The 23,151-nt window shown below is 43.4% G+C and overlaps 1 protein-coding gene across 2 annotated transcripts in view; it reads left to right on the top strand.

The window, feature by feature from the left end:
• Window positions 1–2,060: 2,060 nt before the first annotated feature.
• The window catches only part of LOC111981844 (rab11 family-interacting protein 5-like), a 32,133-nt gene continuing 11,042 nt past the window's right edge, over window positions 2,061–23,151 (top strand). The window contains exons 1-4 of one of the 2 annotated variants that reach the window (XM_024013309.1): window positions 2,061–2,931; window positions 17,567–18,099; window positions 18,362–18,983; window positions 19,919–22,612. In XM_024013309.1, the coding sequence (XP_023869077.1) occupies window positions 2,552–2,931; window positions 17,567–18,099; window positions 18,362–18,983; window positions 19,919–22,612 (4,229 nt within the window). In that variant the 5' untranslated portion in view covers window positions 2,061–2,551. The remainder of the gene's footprint in view (window positions 2,932–17,566; window positions 18,100–18,361; window positions 18,984–19,918; window positions 22,613–23,151) is intronic. The other variant, XM_024013310.1, reaches the window with a different exon arrangement.

Raw genomic sequence — 23,151 nt, 5'->3', positions numbered from 1 at the left:
GCTGTCCTGGGGCTCTGTGGGGTCTGTTTGTGTTTGTGAACAGAGCCCCAGGACCAGCTTGCTTAGTATAATTGTTCATAGACAAATATTTGATATTGTGTCTGTAACACATGGAGGGATTTGTGAATCTGAAAGTAGATTGGACGTGGGGCATATTCGTCTTTTCAACAACATTTTGCTAGGTGGGCTTTAGCATTTTCGCTGAATATTAATTTCTCAACTACTGTTAGGGTTGCGTAAGTTCAACTGAGATAGGAACAATAGGACACCTGAACTTGATTAAAATAATTGTTTAATTCAAAAGTTAATAAATGGCAAATGCATTTTTCGTATATACGGGTCCACTGCACCACCCCGCAGGGTGGTAACAGAGAAGACACTTGTTACTGACAAAGACATTATAATAAATACTCATGACAGAGATAGTTCCCACTTCCGAGCCGGCCTGTCAGAGTAGAGACTGGGCGTGGTTTAGACTCACCCAGCCTATCGTTGGTGTTGGCGCTTAAGCTAGTCCTAGCCCCTTAGCGCATGTGATGTCCCGTCGCTGTGTAGATTACGCTCCTTCACCCCAGAGACTGAGGTCAGACAGCTCTGTAATATTGTCTGAGCTATTCACACCTGTTATACAATGTCCACTGTTCTCGCTCAAGGCTAACTACAGCTTCCCAGCTTCTTATCTAAGCTAACTGTTACTTTCGGCACACACACACAGACACCCAGGCGCCCAGACCAACAGTTAGCTAATATTCAATCACGTTTGTTGTAGTATTCAATCACATATCATACAGTTGCTAATCACGTTTGTTATATTATTCAATCACATATGATATAGTTGCTAATCACGTTTGTTATAGTATTGGGTTATAGTCCATTGTACACCACAGTCAGCAGTCTCATGATTCAACCCCTCCTGTGTCTCTCTAAGATTAGCACAGTCTCGGTCACACAGTACAGCTTCACACTACTGATACATTTGTTGCTTCTCTCCTTTTAACACACACACATTTCAGGCTGATATTCATGGTTGGGCCCTGAGCACTGGTAAAAGTGAGAACAATGGAAAAATGCAGGAGTCAGCAATTCAAACTTTAATGCATAAGAAGCCCTACTAGCTTATAGTTAGTTAAGCATGTCAAAAAACCTTTATAAAACCCCACACTACTTACTACTTTTTAGCTACTTAGCATGTTAGCTAACTAATTCCTAACCCCTATCCAAGCTAATGTTAGCCAACTAGCTAACATTAACATTAGCCACTTAGCTAACGTTAGCCACAACAAATTGTAATTCAAAACATATCATAAGAAATGGCTGATGGACATCCACAAATTAATACTTACCATAAGAAGCTTAAAATATCATACTAAATGGAGAGTCTCGGATTTATATACAGAATAATACGAAATGCTCTGAGCTTTATATCTATGTCTATTTCTATGGCAGATTCCAAAACTTTGGAGATAACAATAGATGGATGGCAATGTCAAAGATACAAGTTTCCCTTATCCATCTGTGGCTATAACATTCGTTAGCTAAATAAGGTTAGCATGCTAGCTAGCTATACTGACAGCTACTGACAGCAGTTATTTCTCCACTACACATGGAAATCACCCACAATGTTCACATCCCCAATTCGTGAATATGTATTAGCAGCCTGCATCATCCTTCAGAGGTGGAACCTAAAGGACATTTTATGGTATAGGCCAGGAGTTACGTCGAAATAGGGTGGCATTGCCCTCTTGTGGAGACCTTTAAACTATAAACTCTAATCCTCCAGATATTTATTTACATGATTGCACATGTGTCATCTTGATGCTGCAAAACAGTCAAAACCCAATTGTTAAGCCTTTGTTTTCCGTTTTTTAACAATTTCTGTATGGGACGTTATAATATCTAGCCTACATTGCGCAGTCGCCCAGAGTTGCTTTCCCGCTAGACTAGGACAACATGATTGGGTGGGATCTTTTTTATCCAACTTTTGCGATATCGACAATGAAAAACTCATATTGTAATTGCATGGATGATTGTAAAATAGTAGTCTCACAGTCACAATAATGCCACAATAAGGATTTTGATAGTTTAGTTTAGCTATCTCATTCCACCATGTAGGTAGGGAGGGGCGTGTTTCTCTTTCATTTTGCAGTATTCGTACTGTATGCGGGGCTCTTTTGTTAGGGAGGGCGGGCCGCAGGAGCACAATGACTTTTCAGATAGTAAAATAGTAATGCGATGAGGACTGACCAAAGCAGAACAATGACATGCGAGTGCCTCAAGCGCGGCATATCCAGCATTTCCACAAACTGACGTCGGTGACGTGCCGGAGCATTTTGGAGGAATTCTGCAGAGGTCCTGCGTCTGTTTGAGCAATCAAACATAGTAGCCCAAGTAACGGGTGATCCAGGCGCAAGGGCGAGGCGAAGACATTGGATAGCATCGTCATCAGATGCGCAAACCGGTGGGACAGGTTCCAAAAAAGCAGTGGCAAAGGATGTCTATTTAGGACTTTTTACGCATTCACGCTTCCCCACTCCAGGCAACGGAATTTAAAATGATGTCACTTATAGAGTTGAACGATGACCAGAGATGGGTGCCTACACATGTGAATGTAACTGTCCTTTGTGCAAGGGGTTTGCGGACGAAGGGCAAGCACGGGAGCCGTTATGTTTACACCATCATTCAGGTTGGGAAGGAGAAATACACCACCGGTTTGGTCGAAAAGGCGACTGTGCCAGAGTGGAATGAGGAATGTTGTTTCGAACTTCTCCCCGGAATACTGGAGGCTGGGGGTCGCAGTGCATTTCCCTCAGGGAGCGGCGACTTGGTCCTCACGGTCATGCACCGGGTGCTTATCGGACTTGACGTGTTTCTTGGTCAAGCAATCGTCCCTCTGGATAAAATATTTCAAGATGGAATGTGTCCCAGAGATGAGTAGGTTCTTTTCACTTATTCATTTAATATGCTTAGTGACGAGGAAGGTATTTCCACTGATTAGGCTACATGCAAGCCTAGGCTAAATGATCATATCCCACGAATTATATCATTTTATTGCCATTAATTTGACGTGATTGACAGTAACATTTGTAGGCCAAACTATGGTATGTTGGTAGGGTGGGGAATTCCGACAAAATATGAGAAGAACTGGGCGTTTATTTACGGTGAAGATCAGTGGGCCGGGCCACCCCTGGATTACTGGTGCATAGTTAAACTACACTGAACAAAAATATAAATGTTGGTTCCATCTTTCATAAAACATATTTCATTCAAATAATTTTGTGCACAAATTTGTTTAAATTCCTATTAATGAGCATTTCTCATTTGCCAAGATAATGCATCCACCTGACAGGTGTGGCATGTCAAGAAACTGATTAAACAGCGTGATCATTACACAGCTGCACCTTGTGCTGGGGACAATAAAAGGCCACTTTAAAATGTGCAGTTTTGTCACACAACACAATGACAGAGATGTGTCAAGTTTTTTGAGGGAGCATGCAATTGGCGTGCTGACTGCAGACATGTCTACCAGAGCTGTTGCCAGATAATTTAATGTTCCTTTCTCTACCATAAGCAGTTTCCACTGTTGTTTTAGAGAATTTGACAGCACGTCCAACCGGCCTCACAACTGGGGGGATTTCTGTCTGTTATGAATCCCTTTTGTGGGGAAAAATGTATTCTGTTTGGCTGGGCCTGGCTTCCCAGTTGGTGGACCTGGCTGCGAAGTGAGTGGGCCTATGCTCTACAAGGCCCACCCATGGCTGCACCACTGCCCAGTCATGTGAAATCCAAAGATTAGGGCCTCATGAATTTATTTAAATTGACTGATTTCCTTATATGAACTGTAACTCAGTAAAATCTTTGAAATGTTTATTTATTATTATTTACCTTTATTTAATCAGGGAGTCACCATTGTGATCATTTTCTCTTTTACAAGGGAGCCCTGCATATACCATTTCATAACATCCATATGAAATCCAATATACCATATGAGAAACAATATAAAACGAATCAAATACAGCACAACACATATTGCACAGACAAACATAAATATACACAATATACACAAAACCCCTTACAATCAAAAAGAGTGGTTACATAATAATCATATTTAGCCTTTTTGATCAGTCTTACACATTGATTCCTCAGTTGGCTAAAATTTTGACAATTCAGGCCTAAGCCTGTGTTACTGGTGACCTTGTATAATTCAGGAATGAACCAGACATTTGTTCTACCTTTAACTTTCAGAGTTTTGAAGGGGGCATGACTATCTTCAATCATATTGAAGTCACTAAAATAAAGATTATGAAAAAAAGCTTGTTCACTACATTTTTTCACCACAAGTTCCTCTTAGTGATGACAAAAGGCAGATTTATGCATTTTCACATCTCTGACACAGACAACTGGGCAATGGTCACTACAATCCAGGGGGAAAACCCCACTAGAAACATACACTACATGACCTAAAGTATGTGGACACCTGCTCGTCAAAGATCTCATTCCAAAATCATGGAGTTGGTCCCCCCTTTACCTCTACAACAGCCTCCACTCTTCTGGGAAGGCTTTCCACAAGATGTTTGAACAATCCTGCGTGACTTGCATCCCTTCAGCCACAAGAGCATTAGTGAGGTCGGGCACTGATGTTGGGTGATTAGGCCTGGCTCGCAGTCGGCATTCCAATTCAAGGTGTTCAATGGGGTTGAGGTCAGGGCTCTGTGCAGACCAATCAAATCAAATGTATTTATAAAGCCTTTCTTACATCAGCTCATATCTCAAAGTGCTGTACAGAAACCCAGCCTAGAAGAAACCTAGAGAGGAACCAGGCTATGAGGGGTGGCCAGTCCTCTTCTGGCTGTGCCGGGTGGAGATTATAACAGAACACGGCCAAGATGTTCAAATGTTCATAGGTGACTAGCAGGGTCAAATAATAATAATAGACTCTTGATCTACTCGCTGTTGGGACATCGGTCCGAGTACAGTCGGCTGTGTACCTCAGTGGGAGATTTGGGTAGGGTAGTGATACTTACTACCCGGAGCTATAGCCTTTTCCCCCTTTTAGGCTTAGCGACGTGTTTCATTTTGGAATATGTTGGGCATGGTTATTTTGTTCTATTTTTGTGTGGTGTCTGTGGACTGAGCAGTTGTCTCGGGGGCACATCCGTGGCTTGGGGGAATCTGCCAGCGTGCTGGGTGGTTTATTTCCTTGCCAGCGGGCTACAGTGCGTAATTACCCACCACAAATCTCCACGAAGACTAGGGTTGAGTTACTATAGGTTTTGGGGAAGCTCCATATATATCTCATCTCTCTTCTGTGGTGCCCAGTGTGATTGTCATTTTTCTTGTGGTCTGGTGTGTTCAGCAGAGGGGAAGAGCAAGAGATTTTTATTTTTTGTATTTACTTTTGACTATGGCATCTAATGTAGATGAGTTCATTCGCTTTCCATCAGAGGAACTGTTAGAATTATGTACTAAAGAACAGCTGTTGTTGATTGCTGAACACTACAAGGTTTAAATTAGTGATAAACGTCAAAAAAATTATATTAGGTTAATATTGAAGGCCAATCTGATGGAGAGTGTTATTCTTGAAGTTACCACTGGGGCAGCTTCTGCTGAGGACTCGCCGTCTCCCCGTAACGTTACAATGGCCGCTCCATCGGTTAGTCTAGTAGTCTTCTTTTTGAACAGCAGAAAGAACTGCTTCTGTCACAGCTAGGGCATGACCGTGTAAAGTATGAAAAGGAGTTGGAAATTAAACAGGATCTGGAGCATGCTAAAGTCAAGCTGCAACAAGAGCTGCTAGAGCTGGTTAGGGAAGGAAAGCTCTCAGGGGAGAGTTTGCTCTGGGAAGGTGACTCAGATTTACCTCGGGGTCGTTCCTCTTTTGGTCGTGCCCCGGACACATTTGATATTGTTGGGAACTTACGGTTGTTGCCTAAATTTAATGAGCAGGACCCTGAGACATTCTTTTCATTGTTTGAGCGTGTTGCTGGTGCTAGGAGTTGGCCTGATTCTGACCGCACTTTAATGTTGCAGTGTGTGTTGACTGGTAAAGTGCAGGAAGCATATTCAGCTCTTAGTGTAGGTTAAAATGGCTGTGTTACAGATTTACGAATTGGTCCCTAAGGCTTACCGCCAATGATTTAGAACTTTAAAAAGGGATAATAAACAGACTCATGTTGAGTTTGCGCGAGAGTTATCTTCACAGTTTAATCGCTGGTGTTCCGCCTCTGCAGTTATAACTTTCCAAGGGCTGTGTGATCTGATTATGCTAGAGCAATTTAAGGACACAATCCCTGATCATATAGCCACGTACATTAACGAACGAAAAGTAAAGACTGTCGCTGAAGCTGCGGTTTTTGCGGACGAGTATGTTTTGACTCACACAAGTGTTTTTGTACAGCCCCGCATTCGGAGTGAATGGGGGCGTTTGGAGAGATCTGGGCCTCGCTCACCGAGATACTTTGGTTCACGGGCAGAGTTTGATTCAACTAGGGTTGAGCCTGACAACCGTGGTAAAGTTGATTTTGGTCAAGAGTGTCACTACTGTCAAGGTTCGGGTCATTGGAAAAAACGAATGTCTGGTTCTCAGGGCTAGGGGTAAATTCAGTGCTTACGTCAAATCTAAGCCTATGGCGTTAGCTGCGCCTGTTCCACATCAGTTCACTCCTGACACAGTGTCTCATGCCCAGGGGCATGTGAAAGTCCATATTGACGCAGACTATTTACCTTTCATTACGGAGGGTTTTGTGTCTGTTAGGAAGTAAGGACCTAGTGCCAGTGAAGATCCTGAGAGACACAGGTGCCTCTGAATCGTTTGTGTTGGAGTCTGTGTTACCCTTCTTTGCTGAGACTGATTTGGGGAATAGGTTTGAACACTCTGTCAGTTCCATTGCATAAACTGATGTTGGATTGTGGACTGGTGAAAGGTGAGGTTGTTGTGGGATTGCGTCCTTCATTGCCTATTTGAGGATATCAACGTTATCCTTGGGAATAACTTGGCTGGTGAGCGTGTATGGCCTGTCGTGTTTCCATCTCTAGTGATTTCCGCTAAGCCGTCATTTGTAGGGATTCCCGATGAGAGTGCGCAGAGTTTCCCAGAGGTGTTCTCTGCGTGTGCAGTGACGCTTTCTATGAGCCATGGCGACCTGGTCACTGCGCCGGCTAACGAGAATGCCACAAAGAAATCTGTCACTACTTTCCCTGTTATCCCGTTATCTGTACCCCGCTCCGATCTAATTTAATCAATGTGGCTGACCCCACATTAGAAGAGTTGCATGACCAAATTGTGCCTGTGGAACAGTTGGGAGATGTCGCCCATGGCTATTTTCTCCAAGAGGATGTCCTGATGAGAAAGTGGGTGTCTCATGGTAGTTGTTTTCTGGGGGAGGCGATTAGTCAGGTTGTACCAGTTAAGCTTCGTGAGTTGGTGTTGACAACTTCCCACAACAATGTTGCTGGACATATGGGTGTGTGGGAAACCTACAACCTCGTATGTATTAAGACATTTCTTTTGGCCTAGGTTAAAGAGGGATGTTTCTGAGTTCATCAACTTGTCACACCTGTCAATTAACTGGTAAACCTAATCAAGCTATTAAGCCGGTACCACTGTTTCCTATTCCTGTACTCAGCCAACCTTTTGAGTAACTGATTATTGACTGTGTTGGTCCTCTGCCTCGTTCTAAAAAAGGTAGTAGTTACCTATTCACTGATGTGTCAGACCACTAGGTTTCCTGCTGCCTATCCTCTCCGGTCTATCACGACTAAGTCTGTGCTAAAAGCTGACTCAGTTTATCTCACTGTTTGGAATCCCTAAGGTCATTCAGAGTGATTAAGGATCTAATTTCACCTCTAATCTGTTTGATCAGGTTCTCCGACAGCTCCATATTAAACACAATTTGTCTAGCGCCTATCAACTGCAAAGTCAAGGAGCGCTGGAACGTTTCCATCAAACACTTAAATCTTTGTTGAGAGCTTATTGTACTGAGATGGATAAGGATTGGGAGGAGGGGTTGCCTTGGTTACTGTTAGCCGCTAGGGAGGTTTCACAGGAGAGCACGGGTTTCAGTCCAAATGACCTTGTGTTTGGACATAGAAGTCCACGCACCCTATCTGTTCTCCAGGATGACTGGCAGTCTCCCGAGCCCCCTCAGTCCCTGTTATCTTATGTGTGTGATTTCAGGCAACAACCGGTACGCTGCTGGTGAAATGGTTAAAGAGAAGCTATCATCTTCACAGGAGAGGATGAAGGGCATATATGATTGGCAAACTGAGCCTCGTCACTTTACTTTAGTCCAGGTGATCAGGTTCTTGCTCTGCTGCCAATTGTTTGTTCTCCGACTCTCCCACTCTGTCTGCCATATTCTCTCGTTGCTCTTGTTTTCCGTAATAGGATGTCAGTGGGTGGAGCTGGGAGGGTCGTCAGCGAAATGGGACACACCTGGGCTCGGGTGTGTCCCGGGATAAATACACCTCATTCCCATTCAATGAGGAGACTCTCTCCATGCACATACTGATCGATTTTGGTTGTAGCCGGTTTGTTAGCATTGGCACCTTTCTACACCACTCATTGTCACATTTATGCATGCAAACACTCACTTACACTACTGACTACACACACACACACACCATTGTTCATTGTATTTAGTTTACTTTAGTTAATAAATATATTTTGATATTCCTCATCTCCACGTTGTCTCCCTTTTTGTTACGAACTTTGAGCCGGTTCGTGACAATATATAGTGTATTTATCTGGATTATTGTCAAAATAAGATCACTCAGGGTATATTTCGATGGATCTTTAGGATTTGGCCGTGTAGGCTCAGTTATCAGCTGAGATGGGTTTAGCTGAGAGCAAATCTGACACTGGCGTTCTCCAAATAATATAAAAAAATCACCCATAATTAATAGTTCAGATTTACCATACTTAGATAGAAATTCAGATAAAGCTGCGGGATTTAAGGTCAGATGGAGTCTCTAGTACAAGCATGCTATGATCAGTAGGTAACCCCTTATTTGAAAATACCATAGAATTGGTATAGATACAAGATTGTCTAGAACTGAACCATTGGGCCTATGCCTCAAGCGAGGACATGGTTTTTGTAGGCTGCCTGCCCATAGTCCCAATAATCATAGCACATAGCCTACTGTACAATACTATTGTGTACCATAACCCAGTTTAGATCACAAATTAGTGATTATTGTTGCAAGATGCAGGCCTCGTTGGCTTGCCCTTTCTCCTACACAGTCATCTGCCATTCAGCATAAATAGCGACGATGGTGCAGTACTGCCATAAACCATATCCGGCCATCACAGAGAGCCTGGTCTCATAGACGAAAGGTAACATATTTAAAAGTACATCCGGGACACTGTAATTAGTATGATATGTTATGTTTGGTATGGTTACATAAAACAGATTACTTAAGGCAAAAACAAAAGGAGGGTGGTTGGTCGGAGTGGATGGGTGGGCGTATAACTCGAACGTCTAGTCACCCAAAGGTTGCATGTTTGAATCGCATCACGGACAACTTTAACATTTTAGCTAATTAATGACTTGCAACTAATTACTACTTTTTAGCTACTTTGCAACTACATAGCATTTTAGCTAACCTAAAATGCTGTAGGTAACCCTAACTCCAACCTCAAACATTTAACCTAACTCCTAAACTTAACCCTAGCTTAGCTAATGTTAGCCATCTAGCTAATATTAGCATTAGCCACCTATCTAACTTTAGCCACAATAAATTGGAATTCATAACATACGTTTAGCTAGTTCGTAACATATTGTACGTTTTACAAATTCGTAACATATCATACGAATTGTAATTCGTAACATATCATATGAATTGGATGATGGACAACCAGAAATTAATACATACCATATGAACATAACATATCATACTAAATGGGGTGTCGTGGATTTATGTACAGAATAATATGAAATGTTCTGAGACCAGGTTGTCACAGAAGAAACAGGTTGGCTGTAAGCAAGAACAGATCAGTACACATATCAACCTGAACTCAGGTGTAGACGTAACATAGTCTCTAAATCAGGGAAACGCCAATTAGTGTGATATGTTACATTTCTTATGGTATTTATGAATTTGTGGATGTCCATCCATTTTGTACGATATGTTACAAACTGCAATATATGCAATATATTAAGAATTTCCAAAAAGTATGATATGTTTCAAATTCCAATTTTTTGTGCCTAACATAGTTAGGTAGCTAGGTGGCTAACATTAGCTAGGTGTTAGGTTAGGTTAGCTAACATGCTAAGTAGTTGCAAAGTAGCTTAAGAGGTAATTACAATGAACAAAAATATAAATGCAACATGCAACAATTTCTAAGATTTTACTGAGTTCATATAAGGAAATCAGTCAATTGAAATTAATTAATTAGGCCCTAAACTATGGATTTCACATGACTGGGAATACAGATATGCATCTGTATACCTTTAAAAAAGTTAGGGCCGTGTATCAGAAAACCTGTCAGTATCTGGTGTGCAGCGTGACATCTCCTTCGCATAGAGTTGATCAGGCTGTTGATTGTGGCCTGTGGAATATTGTCCCACTCCTCTTCAATGGCTGTGCGAAGTTGCTGGATATTGGCGGGAACTGGAACACACTATCGTACACATTGATCCAGAGCATTCCAAACCTGCTCAATGGGTGACATGTCTGGCGAGTATGCAGGCCATGGAAGAACTGGGACATTTTCTGCTTCCAGGATTTGTGTACAGATCCTTGAAATATGAAGTGATGATTGTGGATGAATGGCACGACAATGGACCTCAGGATCTCATTACGGTCTCTCTATGCATTCAAATTGCCATCGATAACATGCATTTGTGTTTGTTGTCCGCAGCTTATGCCTTCCCAAACTATAACCCCACCACCACCATGGGGCACTCGGTTCACAATGTTGACATCAGCAAACCTCTTGCTCACACAATGCCATGCACGTGGTTGTGAGGCCGGTTGGACGCACTGCCAAGTTATCTAAAAGGAAGTTGGAGGCAGCTTATGGTAGAGAAATGTGCATTCAATTATCTGGCAACAGCTCTGCAGTCAGCATTCCAATTTCACTCTCCTTCAAAACTTGAGACATTGGTGACATTATGTTGTGTGACAAAACTTCACATTTTAGAGTGGCCTTTTATTGTCCCCAGTACAAGTGCACTTGTGTAATGAGCATGTCGTTTAATCAGCTTCTTGATATGCCACACCTGTCAGGTGGATGGATTATCTTGGCAAATGAGAAATGCTCACTAACATGGATGTAAAGAAATTTGTGCACACAATTTGAGAGAAATAAGCTTTTTGTACATATAGAACATGTCTGGGGTCTTTAATTCAGCTTAAATTAGGTTTTAGCAACCAGGAAATGGCGGAGTGATTTCTGCATGAGTCCAAATTTGGGATGGCGTATCGTTGCAGAATGCTGGGGTAACCATGCTGGTTAAGTGTAACTTGAATTCTAATTAAATCACTGACAGTGTCACCAGCAAAGCACCCCCACACCATCACACCTTCTCCTCCATGCTTCACGGTGGGAACCACACATGCGGCGCTCATCTGTTCACGTACTCTGCGTCTCACAAAGACACAGAGGTTGGAACCAAACATCTCAAATGTGGACCAAAATACAGATTTCCACCGGTATAATGTCCATTGCTCGTGTTTCTTGGCCCACTTAAGTTGCTTCTTCTTATTGGTGTCCTTTAGTAGTGTTTTTTTTGCAGCAATTCAACCATGAAGGCCTGATTCCTGCAGTCTCCTCTGAACAGTTGATGTTGAGATGTGTCTGTTACTTGAACTCTGTGAAGCATTTATTTGGGCAGCAATCTGAGGTGCAGTTAACTCTAATGAACTTTTCCTCTGCAGCAGAGGTAACTCTGGGTCTTCCTTTCCTGTGGCAGTCCTCATGAGAGCCAGTTTCATCATTGCGCTTGATGTTTTTTGCGACTGCACTTGAAGACACTTTAAAAGTTCTTGACATTTTCCAGATTGACTGACCTTCATGTCTTAAAGTAATGATGGACTGTCGTTTCTCTTTTGCTTATTTGAGCTGTACTTGCCATAATATGGACTTGGTCTTTTACCAAATAGGGCTGTCTTCTGTATACCACCCTGTAGTGTCTTTAGTATCATTAAAGTTGAAGACTGTTATTTTATCAAATCAATTCTCTGTAATTATTATTACGTGATTAAACTAATCATGTAAATGTAATTAACTAGAAAATCTTCAGATTACAAAGTTAGAATTTTCCGAATATAACTTCAGATATTTTAATATCTGATCAATTAGTCTTCTATTAATGAATTATTCTTTACCTTACGTCAGTCTCATTTAAAACGTCGTAGAATTCTTAGTTATCTGCACGAACCCTGCCTAAACTATGAATCATCCATACACCAATTGGCTTAATCATTTATTTACTAACGAACTAAATAATCACAGAAATGCATAACAAACAAACAGTAGATATTGGTTACTAACAACGATAGGGAAAAATCCCCTAGTGGGCTAAACCAATAAATAAACCAATATGACGGCTTGTTATACAAAGAAAAGGGTGTGTGGAACGATAAAGGAGCGGGAAAGACAAAATGGATCACTACACACAGTGGATAATTATATTAATTGAAATGCTACTCCTTTGCACATGAACGCTCGCTCATTCGGGAATAATTGCAAACAATATATTTACGCCCATATGTCGTTGTTGTCTTCTCTGTTGGACTCGTCGGTCTGTCTGCTGGAGAGTCAATTCATCAGAGAGTCTCTGGTTACTTCCCCAGAAGTCACAATGTCTTTCATGGTTGTAGCTCTATCTGCGGCTCCTGATAGTGTCTGTTGTAATGGATACGTCAGGCGTCCATTGTTCTTAGAATAGATGTTTCAGCGGTTGTCGGTACTCGCATCCTAGGTTTACATCATTTCTAGCTGCAGTCTAGTAATTACTATCTAAGATTTGCTCTTATTCTGTAGGGATCGATAGTCTCAGAGTTTAACCACTTCCAGCCATGTAGCCAATGCACGTGGTATGGTTAGGAATTCAACAACCATTGCAACCTCAGCTTACACCGGGGTTTGCGTGGTCTGATGTGAATTTCCTCAGAAGTGGGTTTTATTCGTAACAATAGAAAAGGGTCAGCTAAAAAGCTTTTATTTGTCTTTAAGGCGCAGTGTTGTATTTTGAGACAGGCTTGAATAAGATAAGTAGCCAATAAGTAGAGGGTAGCATAATTTGTCTAATTCTCTGTAATAATGGTATGGGAATAATAATGCTTTTTTTTGCAAAGTGGTTTCTTGCATCAAACAACACAACAACATTTTCAGTCACCTCCTTATCTAAACAGGTTAATGTCAAGCCCTGCATGTTTTTTCAAGTCTCGTGGAATGTAGGCCTACATTAAACACCACACATTGGCTGCTAATGTAGGCTGAATGATAGAAAAGCTATTTCCATGTTAAAATGTCAAGGGATGCTTTTTCTCCATAGGTTTTTGATGGTAGTCCACTCTGGTAGGCCTACATTATGATCAAATAGACACAGTAGCCTACTTGGCCACTGTTAAAACTGTAACTTAAAGCAGGTACAGCCTCAGTGTTCACAGTAAACGCACGCTGGAAGTTGCACCGAATTTTTACAATGTTCAAGTTTGCGCTCAGCAGACCTGAAATTTGCTCACTGCGGCAACATTTGTGTTTAAAGGTGCAATATCCAGAAAACACTAGCCATTTCCTGGTTGCTAAAATTCTAATAGTTTGCCTAATTTCAGTTTATGTGTCAAAACAAGCAATGCATAGTGTAGAGAATTATTGTACCATCTAAACCACTGTGAAATACAGTAACAGTCAAACGTTTGGACACACCTTCTCATTCAAGGGTTTGTCTTTATTTTTACTATTTTCTACATTGTACAATAATAGTGAACCACATATGGAATCATGTAGTAAACAAAAAAGTGTTAAACAAATCAAAATATATTTGAGATTTGAGATTCTTCAAAGAAGCCACCCTTTGCCTTGATGACAGCTTTGCACACTCTTGGCATTCTCTCAACCAGCTTCATGAGGTATTCACCTGGAATCCATTTCAATTAACAGATGTGCCTTGTTAAAAGTTAATTTGTGGAATTGCCTTCCTTCTTAATAATGTGTTTGAGCCAATCAGTTATGTTGCGACAAGGTAGGGGTTGTCATGATGTGGCCCTTTCTGGGTGTAGATTGTGGCTTCCCCCTCTCTCTCTCACTCTCTCCTACACCCAGGTTCTGTTATCTCAGGCCATAAATTCCTGGCGGAGACTCTCTCCAACTGGTCATGCAGAGAGAGAGACCACACGGTGAACAAAGGATTTAACTTCGCCGAACTCCTAAATCCCCAAAATGGGAGAATTAAACAATATGTCAATTTTGGAGAATGTGGAAACAGTCGTTGGAGAAGCCAGCTACGACCCGGTCCATTTTGTTTCATGTTTGTGACCTCATGAAAGACAATACAGCCACATTACCATAACTCTGTTTATACAGGTGCCTCAGTTATGAGGTTTGCATCTAACTCTTGTATAAAATGAATGAGTAAAGATGAAACTATTTGTGAAATGATGTAATGTGAGGTTAACCTTTAATTTGAGAGAATTGTATTCCCTGTAAAGTTTAACTAGTCAGTGGCCATGCCCCCGTGAGCACAGACAGGATCAGTCGACTCACTTTTCAAAGATGTCTAGAAATGTACACGTTTTTGTGCTCTTATAGGAAGAAATCACTCCCCTATTGCTGACTACAAATTTTCTATAACTGAGCTAATGACGTACTAACTAGCAAAGGATATGAACAAAATATGCACACGTGGCTACATGCAGCTCTCGCTTTGATCTCAAAACAAGCGCATCTACGCACAAACACTCATGCTGTAAACCCAGTCCAGTTCCAAGTAAATGGCACAGATCCATATATGGCAATGGTCTATTTGCATATAGGCCTACTGCAGCTCTGATTGTTTATGCTGCACCGGTCTGTGTAGAGTACCGGCTTGTCAGTGCAATAGAATCCTACTCCGATGCGTTCTGCCTACAACAAAATCTCTTGCATAGTTAGTTTTGTTTCGGTATGCTGCATTGAAAGTGGCCAATATTGCGTTGATTCGATCACAATCACAATTGATTAAACGGAAATGTTGATAGTGTTAACAGGGAAAACTCTAGAACAGTGGACACTAACCTTTTCTGATTCAAGATTAATTTCTGAATCAAATTGCAAGCCGAGATCTACCGCTCAGATTTTTTTTAACATGACTTCAAAAAATTAAGCCTATGCAAGATTAACCTATTAAAAGCAGTACTGTAGCAGTGAGGTATAGGCCCAATACATTATCACCGCATATTGGATTTGCTTGAATTGCCCTGCCAATGCATTGTTGTTCTGGCCATTTATATTTAAACATTTGAGGTAGGCTATGTGATCACACCGGTAATAGATCCATTGTTGTATTACTTGTGAGGCACAGCTGAGTGAGCATACATTTAAATAATTAGCTTTTTACTTTTATTTTACTTTTATTTTACTTCACAACCGATGGAAAAACTGCATCTGATGGTCAGTCTCAGTGGAGGGAGAGAGCATCAAACTGAGGGTCTGCCTCTCAACATCCCTCCGCTCTCCCTTTCTTCCACTGACACGGACCAAAAGGCCACAGGAGGTTGGTGGCACCTTAATTGGTAATGGCTGGAGCGTAATTAGTGGAATGGTATCAAATACATCAAACACATGGTTTCCATGGTTTCGAAGCCATTCTATTTGCTCTGTTCCAGCCATTATTATGAGTCGTCCTCCCCTCAGCAGCCTCCACTGATCTGAGCCAGCGGTAGGCCTATAGTGCACTTGATTTGCTCTCTGGGCCCGTCGGGAAGGCAGAGTTTGTACCTTCAGACGTGAAATGGTTCAAAATGGCAACAGTTTGCCTACCCGGCGCTCATCGGGTGCACCTACCGAGACAAATAACATTTAAAAAAAGTAGGAACATAAGGCTATATCGTTGTTTTTTTTACAGAAATGTTTGGTGATCAACTAGGAATGCTTTGTTGAATCCAATGATTCCCACAGTTGTGTCAAGTTGGCTGGATGTCCTTTGGGTGGTGGACCAATCTTGAATACACACAGGAAACTGTTTAGCGTGAAAACATTTAAAACACCAGCAGCATTGCAGTTCTTGACACAAACCGGTGCGCCTGGCACCTAGCCTACTACCATACCCCCTTCAAAAGGCACTTAAATCTTTTGTCTTGCCCATTCACCCTCTGAATGGCACACATACACAATACACGTCGCAATTGTCTCAAGGCTTAAAAATCCTTCTTTAACCAGTCTCCTTCCCTTCATCTACACTGATTAAAGTGGATTTAACAAGTGACATCAATAAGGGATCATAGCTTTCGCCTGGTCAGTGTATGTCATGGAAAGAGCAGGTGTCCTCAATGTTTTGTACACTGAGGTTTTTGTCTTGTGCCCGCCATCGGTTGTGATGCAACATGCTCTTGAATACAGGGTGGGTCAATGGGTAGGAGCCGAAGGAGGCAAATACAACAGTGTCTGTGCTGTCAGTCCTGGAAAACAGAATAAGGAGACACAAAACACCTGAGAAGAGGGCGTGGTTTCCATGTGCATTTTAGCCACTGTCAGTCCCATACGATATCCAGTATGTTATTATAGGGTTTCGATGTTTATAATTTCTCTTGCACTTGTACCTGAAACATCTCTTGCACCTGAAACATCTGCCCTTCAGACTGCTCTGCATGCTCCCAACATCTGCCACATTCTGAGACACGTAGCAGAAGTTACAGTAGAGGTAACAGGTGGAGATATTCAAAGGGGAATTTCGGTAGTATGCAAACAATGTCCATAGTCAACAGCTCTGAGTATAGTAGTAGAGAAAAGCAACACCACACATCTGGCTTTAATTGTGTGACCACTGTTCTTCCAGCTCTCTGTATGCAGTGAAACTCCAATTGAGTAGCAGTGTTGTTTTGGCTCCAGAATACATGGTTTCAAGTCCTCTCAGAAGGACTTTGTGAAAGGAAAGGATTTCCGAGGTGGACCCATCAGCACGTCACAGACAACAGGAGTGGTGGGTGGGAGGAACCCCAGGAATGTGGAATTAGTTCCCGGATGCTAAAGAAACAGTTTGTTATCAAACTTGGAGAAACACGATGGTCAAATAAAAAATGTAACACCCTCCCCTCTTTGAATTGGCTACTGCCACATTACGCAATATGCTACTGGCTGCCAGGCAGAACAGTGAATGTTTTGTTTCAGTGGTGTTTTCTGTTTTGTTTGTCTCCAATGTGGTCAGTTAAATCATGTCACTTTCGGTCTGTTTACATTGTGTTTAAATGTATCCCATAACAGTGAAAGTATGCATTGAATGGTGTTTACGCTAGATGAAACAAATGGGAGGCCATATGCATTCTTTTATAGACCTTTATGTAAAATAATGTTGGTCACAGGTATGCATGTGTGGAGCGCTGGGGATGTTTGACCCCTGACAGTCTTCTCTCTCTGTGGCTCCAGATGGCTCAAACTCAACTCCAAGGCCAGCCGGAAGGAGAAGGAGCGTGGCGAGATACAGGTAACGGTCCAGTTCACGCGCAACAACATGACGGCCAGCATGTTCGACCTTACCATGAAGGACAAGCCGCGCTCTACTTTCGGCAAACTCAAGGACCGCGTGACAGGGAGGAAGAGGGGCGACGTGGAGTCCTCCTCGGCTATTGTGCCGGGACGCTTCGCCGCCCTGTCGAGTTCCCTGGGGCAGCCATTCGGGGAGGGGAGAGGGGGAGAGGACCCCGGGGAGGTAGAGGTAGCCGAGGAGAAGCGGAGCAAGGTGAAGGATTTTTTCCTGGGTAAGGGAAAGCTGCGGAGGTCCTCTGACACGAGGTCGTGTTCGTCGCTGGCCTCAGAAAGCAGCGTATCATCCACGACCAGTGAGAGCCACTGCCCCCCTTCTCTGGGTCTAGGCCTCCTGGTGGACCCCCCCAGCTCCCCCATCTACAGCAGCAAGGTCAAAGACACCCACCATGGAGATACAGACCTAGCTAAAAAAGGTAAGCCTGCAGATTTCCTCTGTGTTTTAGATAAAAGATTTGCTCTATTTTTGTCCAAGGGTTTCATTTTCTTTTGAAATTGCCCTAAATGTCTGTAATATGCACAGTAATTCACAAACTGTATTTAGATGATATGCTGACAAAATGTTTAACAGACATGGAAAAAGCATTTACTATATCTCAAGGACATGGGATGCTTATGCATTTTAAGGAATTGTTTTGGAATAGAGGTTATTATTATACTTTTTCCCCCTCCAAACAGTGCTTACCACCACACAGTCTTCCCCAAAGATACTGACCCACAAGCGAGCCTTCAGCGACGAGGCGAGTAGGATCACCACGACTGCCATTCCCCGGCCCTGTCCTGCTGTGGAGTCCCTCAAGGGTCAAGGTATGGCTCTCTCCCAATCCTCTCTGTGCATCAATGGAAGCCACGTCTATGGATCTGAACCGGTGGGTCCCAAGGGCTCAAGCACCCTTCCATCCAAGCTGGTCCTGCTCGAGAAGTGCTCCCCTCTCTCTCGTTCGCTGCAGAACCTCACAAAGCGGAGCGAGGACAAGGGTTCCGCAGGCGAGGGCCGGCGCTGGTCCTTCGACAAGGTAAAGAAGGACGAGAAGGATGAGGAGAAGGAGGCCGAACCTCCAGTCTCCCAGTTTCAAAGTGCTCGGGTGGGGGGTCGGCCGGTGCAGGCAGCAGCCCCGATGCTGTCTTCTACTACCACGGTGGACTCAGCAGACAAAGGGAAGAAGCTCAGAAAAACGTTATTCTCCGGAGGGAGGAGTGATTCTCTACCTGCCAAGCCCGAGCTGAGCCAGGGTTCTCCTCCCCCTGAGGGGAGACTGCGAGGCTGGTTTGGCTCCAGTGACTCCCAGAACAAGCCAAGGTGAGTGGAGGGTCATTTCAGCTCTGTGTCTCCACTCTCCAGAGCTTCATACAGTTTTGCCTTCCATCGAAAGCACACAATAGACATCTACATCTTGGAAGGTTTTGATTTCCTTGTTTTCAGTGTCTATGCTGCCCCCTGTTCCTTTAAAACGGAAATGTGGCAAGTTCATCCACCATTTTACAGCAATCTCATATAGGCCATCATTTGATGTTCATACTGTCCTCATAACACAGCATAATAGTTGACATCTAGGCCATTTGTATAAAATGTACTGTACTTCCAATCATAAGAAAAGCAAAGACTCAAAGAGTCTATGTGACTGGAGTTGGAAAGGACATTTTGGCATATGTATATTTCACTCTTAAAATTGCTTGGGGTTCTCAAGTACTAATGCCAGAGGATCTACCTGAACTTAGGTTTGGTATGTTGTGGAACATTGATCTAGATGTGCACTAATCATCTGGTTCAGTATTCATAATGTCTCGGAAAAGCAGTGCTGACCCCCCACCCCATGTAACCTCATTCATTATGATCTAAAAGGCAAAACTGGTCCTAGATCAGCACTCCTACTCTCTTTACGAATACTGGCTCAGTACACTAATCACCTGTTCTTGCTATTAGATCATTCTGCAGTATTACTGTCTCTAATCTGACAGTAATTCCTGAAATACCAAACTCAGTACATCTTGCTCTTCACCTTGCTTCAGTAATTTGCTAAATGCAGTTTTGCTTTTTGTAGTAAACTCTTGTTGCTGTTTTCCATAACCCATTATTGTTTACATTTTTGGCATATTCACAAGATAGTCCTCGAATAGACAGTAGTTGGCTGGTTTGCCTTTTTCTCTTTGTGTTAGACAAATGGAACCCATATTTTTAATGGGCCAGCTGGCACAGAATTAACAAAGCGGACTGCTTGTGCCTTCCCTCCACAGGCTGGAAGTTTCTCCTAAGGTAGAAAGCGAATCAGACACCCCTCCTCCTCTCCCCCCTCGCTCCCCCATTCCCCTCCAGTGCTCGTCTCCCTCTGCTTCTTTCACTGGCCATGCCTCGCCCGACAGTGCCCATCCAACTAACCCCTTCACTCCCTCTCTGACCCCTGACCCCATCTCTCCCTTCAACCCCTTCCTCCCGCGTATGCAGTGTAACCCCTTTTTTGAGGACCTCATTGCAGAAGAGGGCCAGAGGTCCCCCCCCCTTGCTACCTGCTCCCCCGTCACACCCCTCTGTCATTCCACAGCTTTGCCTTGCGTCCCCAGTCCCACCCACGATCCCGTCGTGCAAATTGAAATGGCCGCCATATGGCGAGACCGGCCCAGGCCTGTAGCCAGGCAGACGTCCCTCCCTGCCTTACTTCCGACAGCAGCGACGGCTAGCCCCCCCAATCCGTTTACGTCTCGCTCCATATCAGAGAGTGGGGGAGGAGAATGGGATGAGTCCTTTGACGCCTTTGCCTCCAGCAGGCTGAATTCACCAAAGGGCTCTGCTACCAATCACCCTTCAATAGCAACCTCAAGGCAAGCCCAAGTAAGAAGCACTCCTCCATATGAGAGTTACACTATTCCACCCATTGAGGAGATGAGGATGAGTGAAGAAGAAGAGCCTCCACCATTGCCTCCACGGAGGCCCATAATACGGACTCTGGTGAACGAGAGACCCTCTGACAGCTGGTTGCACAGGGGTCAGGAACTGGCTGTGCAGAAAGAGGCCTGTCTCCTGTCACAAACAGGCGCAGCTTCCCTACAGCACACAAGAGAATGGGGGCACAAGAGACACACACCAAGTCCCCACCTGTACCCAAGCCCAGGCAAAGACCTTGTCAGCAGTGACCTGTTGGACTTTCATACCGTACACTCACAACATTATGCCAACATGTCTCCAGAGTCTCCATCTCCATTCAAGTCTGAAGATGAGTTCAAGAAGTTTGACTATGAACCATTACGAGATGAAGATGATAAAATTAGATTTACTGAGCAGGACTTATGGCCAGATGCAACAGATTCAATAATATCGTTGGCCTCAGAGGATACAACGGACGCCAGTCCCACTGTAAGAAAATATGCTATTGTAAAGAACACTTCACATTCTGAACTCAAAGACTTACCTCTGCCAGTAATGCTTCTTAATAGTGAAATGACTGTAGCCGATCTACTGAATAAGTCTTCCCCAAAACACTCTAAATCAGGTCTTAAGACGCTGGACATTGCTTCAACTACACCAGACCCAACAACGGACTCGTTCTCAATTCACCCAGATAAGCCCAAGTCCAGAAACAACAATTATGAATCACCTCCGCTAACCTTAGAAGATCTTAATAAAAACAAAAGAAACTCCGATTTTTGTTTTATTGACTCTGCTTCTGATGCTTCCCCATCTCCATCTGACATGATGACAGTGCATACCCTCAAAAGTTTAGGTGGCATTTTTCCTCAAACTCCACAAGATACTCCCATAGCATTATCTCATGAGCAGATGATGCTATATGCAGAAGATATGTTAATTTTTCAGAAGACTAGTACAATAGACGTCAACTCTGCTGTAAAAGTGAATTTACCAGAAGTCTCCTCGCTTTGTCAAGACAATTGTCAAGATGGAGGTTGTGAATTGAATACATCACGCAGAGATTCTGCAAGCGATATGAAGAGCATTAGCATTTTTACGCCTGACAGTCTTAACATAGAGAGAGAGACTGTAGAATTAAAAGACACTCAATCTCCAATGGATAGAAATGGCAACATGACAAAATCAAAGATAGACCGTTCAAAACTAGACCCTTCATGTCATGTTAGATCTTTTCCAGTTTCGCACCAGATGGAAATGCAACAGGAAGTTGTACGCAATAAACAGGAAGTGAGTCAGCCTCTGGCCAAACAAACCAATCCTGTCAATGAGTCTTCACCAAGGGGCACTAGTTCTCACAGAAGTCTCAAGGGAATGATACGAGAGCTCCACGGCAACAGTGGTGCAAATAGCCCTGGCAAAGGATTAGGTGAGAGCCCTCTTCACCGATCACCGTCTCCTGGACAAATAATCTCAGAGAGCATTGAAGGACCGTTCTCATATCAACCCACCAAATCTCCTTTTTCCTCACCTTTGTCACCGAATAGAGAGACAGCGCTCAATGTAGCTACATTATTTGTGTCCTTGCAAACAATAAACACAAATAGTTCCACTCAGTCAATTCCAAAAGGAAACTGCTTAACGGAACATTCCTCGTCCAAATATGCTGGGACGATCAGCTTTGAAGACCTCCACGCCAAAGTAGCCCCGAACGTGAGAAGCCCCATGAGTGCCAGGTTAAGGCCTGGCATCACAGTGCATGCTTCCAACCCCTGTGCTTCCATCCCCTCCTCTGCTACCCCCTCCCTGGCAACTGAAACTAATGGCCAGGCTAAGCTGCCCCCCACCCCTGTCCCCTCCTCCATACATCACCCCCCGACCGTGAGGCCCAGTACCGGAGCCAGTGCCACCTTGGCTGTGGCCCCCTACACCTCTTCCTCCTTCTCCTCCTCTTCCTCCTTCTCCTCCTCTTCCTCCTACACCACTGCCCAGCCCTTGGTCGATGCACGGCACACACTTTTGCCTGAGGAGACACAGCCAGCTAGCAGCCTGCCCCGACAGGAGAGCAGGTGAGACTTCTCCTCACACTTAAGCGCTGCAGAGTGTACCCACTCAAACTCCTCTTGAGAAAATACAAATACCAGGTTGGGTTGCCAGTTTGAGTTACCAATTTGGGTTGCCAGGTTGTAGTCAACAATGGGATGAAATAGTTAGACATAGCTCACCTGCTGGCATAACTTGAAAATCGACATATTGTTAGACTGTATTCTCATTTTTCCAAACAAAAGACATTGATTTGGTCCCTTTGATTTAATCTATTCAAGTAGCTTCCTTAATTAAGAGGGGTTCTCTAAATTAATCAGTATATCTCCCCTGCCAGTACCACCTGCCCATGCAAACCCATTGGTTGCGACAGTGCATTGATTTGGGAATTGCTTAATCTTTTATGTTGCTCATCTCACTTCTGTGTTGTTCATTTATGTGTCATACATTTGTGTTGCTGACTGTCCTATCACATCAAGGACTCCGCAACCACAATCAAAGTCATCATAATGAGAATCTCAGCCTAACCTTGATTAAACAACTGCTTTAGCTCTCTGTGCTGCCA

This window comes from Salvelinus sp. IW2-2015, linkage group LG20 (genome assembly GCF_002910315.2).
Source record: "Salvelinus sp. IW2-2015 linkage group LG20, ASM291031v2, whole genome shotgun sequence".
Taxonomy (NCBI): domain Eukaryota; kingdom Metazoa; phylum Chordata; class Actinopteri; order Salmoniformes; family Salmonidae; genus Salvelinus; species Salvelinus sp. IW2-2015.
Note: the sequence above shows the minus strand (reverse complement) of the source record. Positions and strands in the feature narration are given on the sequence as shown.